This window comes from Nipponia nippon, unplaced genomic scaffold (genome assembly GCF_047370975.1).
Source record: "Nipponia nippon isolate SJK-2023a ecotype South Korea unplaced genomic scaffold, ASM4737097v1 scaffold_5, whole genome shotgun sequence".
Lineage (NCBI taxonomy): Eukaryota > Metazoa > Chordata > Aves > Pelecaniformes > Threskiornithidae > Nipponia > Nipponia nippon.
In genome coordinates, this window is record NW_028262369.1 from 56,606,915 (window position 1) to 56,611,248 (window position 4,334).

General features: G+C 51.6%; 1 protein-coding gene across 1 annotated transcript; it reads right to left on the minus strand.

Moving 5' to 3' along the window:
- Nucleotides 1-769: 769 nt before the first annotated feature.
- LOC148052222 (uncharacterized) lies at nt 770-2,275 on the minus strand. Its single transcript, XM_087731480.1, is given in 1 exon segment — nt 770-2,275. A coding segment is annotated over 1 exon segment (1,506 nt).
- Nucleotides 2,276-4,334: the final 2,059 nt, after the last annotated feature.

Genomic DNA, 4,334 nt, shown 5'->3' on the forward strand with positions numbered 1-4,334 from the left:
TTGACATCAATGGTAGCCATCACTGGATGGGCTTGTTCCTGAATGGTTGCAATTAATTCAGCAATATTTGGCACGGCAGCTGTTAAAGGGCCAGTATTGCTATTGAGGTGCCAGTAATCTACAGTTAATCTCCATTTACCATTGAGTTTTCTAACAGGCCACACAGGAGAGTTAAAGGGGGATTGTATGGGAATTACGACCCCTTGCCGTTTAAGGTCCTCTATTACAGGGGTGATGCCTTCCCTTGCTCCCAAGGGTAACGGGTAAGGTTTCACATTGGTCAGCCGGGAAGGAGGCAGGGGAGGCGCTGCTTGCAACAGGCGCATTTCTGCACTAGGGCTCCTGGCTAATCTTCTGACCTGGGGAACACCGAAGGACCACGAGTTCCCTTGGGTGTCCCGCCACTGTTTCCCTTTTAAAACATCTATTCCCAGGAGATTCATTTGAAAAGGTCCTACAGCTGCCATGGTCTTCACCGGACTCTCATCTCCTGGTAGCCATAAGATTACCGGGGTCATGGGCACAGATTGGGTTTTCCCTAGGGCATTTAATACTATCAGGTGCTTAGAAGGGGTTGAAATGCTGCACCGTTCTGCCTCGCTCTGTTTTATTACTGTAATTTGGGCCCCCGTATCAATTAAAAAGGTCATGGGCCTCTTCCTCGGCCCTACTGCGACAGTAATGAGGAGGTCCCCTTTATTGTTGCAGGTGAGTTGTCTAATGAACATCCACCCTCCGCCTCCCCCCTCACCCTGAGGGGGCGGAGGTTTTAGTTTCCCGCCGCCCTTTCGTCCCCTTTGAACCCCTCCTCCCTGTCCAATGCCGGTGCGGGAGGCGGGTTCAGTTTGGGAGGGGGTCCTTGCCCAGACCACCTCCGCACCAGGAGCTCCAACTTCTTGGTGGGGAGCCTGTCCATTAGGTCTCGGGGCACACCCTTTTGCAGTCCCTTCTGCCACAATTCTTGTCGGAATGGGGGTTTCTCCCTTTTTATTGGGTCGGGGCTTCCCCCTGAAGGAGCCAGCAGTTTGTTTGCTGGCTCCGCTGTCCGCACGGCCCTAGTTTCCACTTTATTGTAAGTTCTGCCTACTGGCCCATATTTTCTCCCATAGTTTATTAGTTCCTGGGCTATCTCCCCCCAGGTCCACACCTTTCTCCCCCACTGCCGCTGTTCGGGGGTTACCATTCCCTCCAGGGCAGCTGCGATTCACTCCTCGCGAGGCACGTTTTGGATTCTCCCCTGTAACTGGATCCCGATAGGTTTTAGCGAATCAGGGAGTCCTCTTATTAGCGGCGTCAGCCGCTCGGGGTCTACAGGTAGCAACATTGGAGAGCTTAGATTTGGTTTCAGCTCCCGGTCGTACATCATTTGTAGGCAAGCCGCCTTTTGTACATTTTCTAGTAGTTGCTCGACCGAGCCAGTTATATCTAGGGGATCCCCCCTCTCCAATGGGTTCAGCCCCCCCGCCCAATATGCAGCCCTCTGGGTCAGAGACCATGGGGCTCGGCGATCGCCCGTTGTGAGAAAGACGCCGGGGCCCCAATACCCCTCTGCTTCCTTTTCCGATAGCATGATCCCGTCCCCCCCCGACAGGGATACCCTCCACACGTATTCGGTTTCAGACTCCCTTGCTGTTCTAGCAAAGTCCTTTCGGAGCTTAGCCAATTCGGTGCCATTAAAAGGGATTTCTTTCGTTACAACTTGGGGACGGCTGTCACTATCGTCCTCGTATATGTATTCTGTCTTTACCAGCAGGCGCATATGGGAGCGGTTATCCACAGTCTCCCTTAATCGCTTTAGATCTTTCTGGGGGTAAATTTGGCGTACCCCTTTCTCTTCCAGCATTACCTCCGCCTCAGCGGAGGTGTCTGCCTCCCTCAGGAGCTGAACCCTCAGCTCCTCCTTCAGAATCATATTCTGGCGCTTCTCCTCCTCTAGCACCTGTTTGGTCTCTAGTAGTTGCTCTCGCAGCGGTGTTATTGCTGCTTGCAACGAAGCGGCCAGAGCCTCCGATGGACAGGGCGCTCGTTTCTTATCCTCCACCGCCGCTGCCAGACACGCTCCTAACACAGCACATACGATGGCTTTCCCTTTCCCTTTCTTTACTCTAGCTTCTCTATGTAAGACCGCTATTCGGTCCATAACACTTTGCAGTTGGAACCAGTGGTCCCGAGCCCAATCTTGTCCTGGGGGTGAGGGGCGAGAGCGGTACGTTTCTAAAAACTCATATAATCTCTCCGTCTCTTCACAAAAATCGCCTGCCTTTTGGGCGGCCATGTCCTACAAAGGGGAATTTGTCCCGGGAGGGTCAAACCTTAAAAAGACCAAGTTTCCCCTATACGCTCCCAGGAGGCCAATCCGCACACTACTACAAGACAAAGACAAGCCTACAAAGGGGATATCGTCCTGAGGGGGTCACGCCGTAGAATTCAAGCTTCCCCTGTACTCCCCCAGGAGGCCAGACCATCAGCTACTATGAGACAGAGGAGAGCCTAAAAAGGGGATATCATCCTGAGGGGGTCACGCCATAAAATTCAAGCTTCACCTATACTCCCCCAGGAGGCCAGACCATCAGCTACTATGAGACAGAGGAGAGCCTACAAAGGGGATATCATCCTGAGGGAGTCACAACATAAAATTCAAGTTTCCCCTATCCTCCCTCAGGAGCTCAAATCACAAAGTAGTACGCGCGCTTCAGTGCAAAGGTCTCAACACCCACTCCTTCCTTACGCTTCGTTCGTCTCCAGCTGCTTCCCTCGCGGGAGAGCAGAACCGCGGATCGGAACTCCGCACTCGCTTTGTACTGATTTGTACGTCTCGTTCACACACAATCACTCAGCACACCATAAGGTTGTATGACACTCTCATCTCAAGGGATCCTGTCCATGACGCCAATTAAATGTCCCGATCCAGTGTTGGGGGAGGTTTCGATACGATCCCAAGGACGAGATTAAGACGCTGGAATCGGTCAAATGTCATACAACCTTTTACTTTTATTCGAGGGGAGAAGAGAACGGAGGGAGGAGGGAGGGCAAGGGAGGAGGGGAAAAGAATAGGGGAGAGAGAAAGAGAAAGAAAGAGAAGGAGGAGTTTATCGCCACCACCTCGAGTCCTGACGATCTTCTGCTGGGTCTCCGGTGGCCTCGGGCGTCGTCGGGGACCGAAGGCGGGGGGGGGGGGCTTGAGGGTGCAGGAACAGAAGGAGAGGCCTCTCACGCGCCGCCGCTGCCGCCCCGCCCGAGGGGCACGTGTGCTCCTTATATAGGGGCTCACGCATGCGCGGATCACAAATGCGTACGTGCGGCTCGCCACGGATGTGCTGTCCCCGCCTCTGCTCTTTTCGCGCCTTTTTGTCCCTGCCTCGGCTCTTTTCGCGCCTTTAGTCTCTGCGCAGGCGCACGAGGTTGTTTTTCTTAAAGCTGTGGAGAAGGTGGTCTTTTCGAAGCGCGACGATGGATGGCGCTACAGCGGCAATGTCGAGACAAAAACCACATTTTTCTATCGGTCCTTTACATACCTTTAAGAGTATCTGGTCAAAGGAGCCATAAACAAGAATGTACAAGGACAAACTTGACTGAGAAATAATAAGGGAAGTCAATAAGAGCAAACTTAGTCATTGGCACTAGTTGGTAAGGATATATGGAGCATGAGAATGTTTATTTTTCCAGTTTGGATGATAAGGAAAGGGAGGGAGACAAACACATAGTCATAAAACCTGACCAATTAGTGTTAACAAAGACAATAACCAGAAACAAACCTAGTCAGGCACACTAACTAGTGGTCTATCAAGAAACATAGCAAACCCAGGCTTGGCAAATGATAATGTGAACCTGAGGGTCCAGGGTTTTGGAGGGGGTCAATGGGACTGTGCAAACTGATGAGGCAATTTCCAGAAGGGGAGCTCGGAGGAACAAGGAGGGGGTAGACAGAAAAAGGGTATAAAAGGGGCTGGTCATGTGTAAAACAAGGCCTGGCAGTGCAGTTCTGTGGCTGAGTGCTGTGCCTGATCACTGCAGTCTGTTCTGTCATCTTACAAATTCTTATTAAAACCTTTCTTAATCATAGAATCATAGAATAGAATCATAGAATCCTTAAGGTTGGAAAAGACCCTTAAGATCATCAAGTCCAACCGTTAACCTATCACTGCCAAGTCCACCACTAAACCATGTCCTCAAGCACCACATCTACACTTCTTTTAAATACCTCCAGGGATGGAGACTCAACCACTTCCCTGGGCAGCCCGTTCCAGTGCCTGACTACCCTTTCAGTGAGGAAGTTTTTCCTAATATCCAACCTAATCTTCCCCTGGGACAGCTTGAGGCCGTTTCCTCTTGTC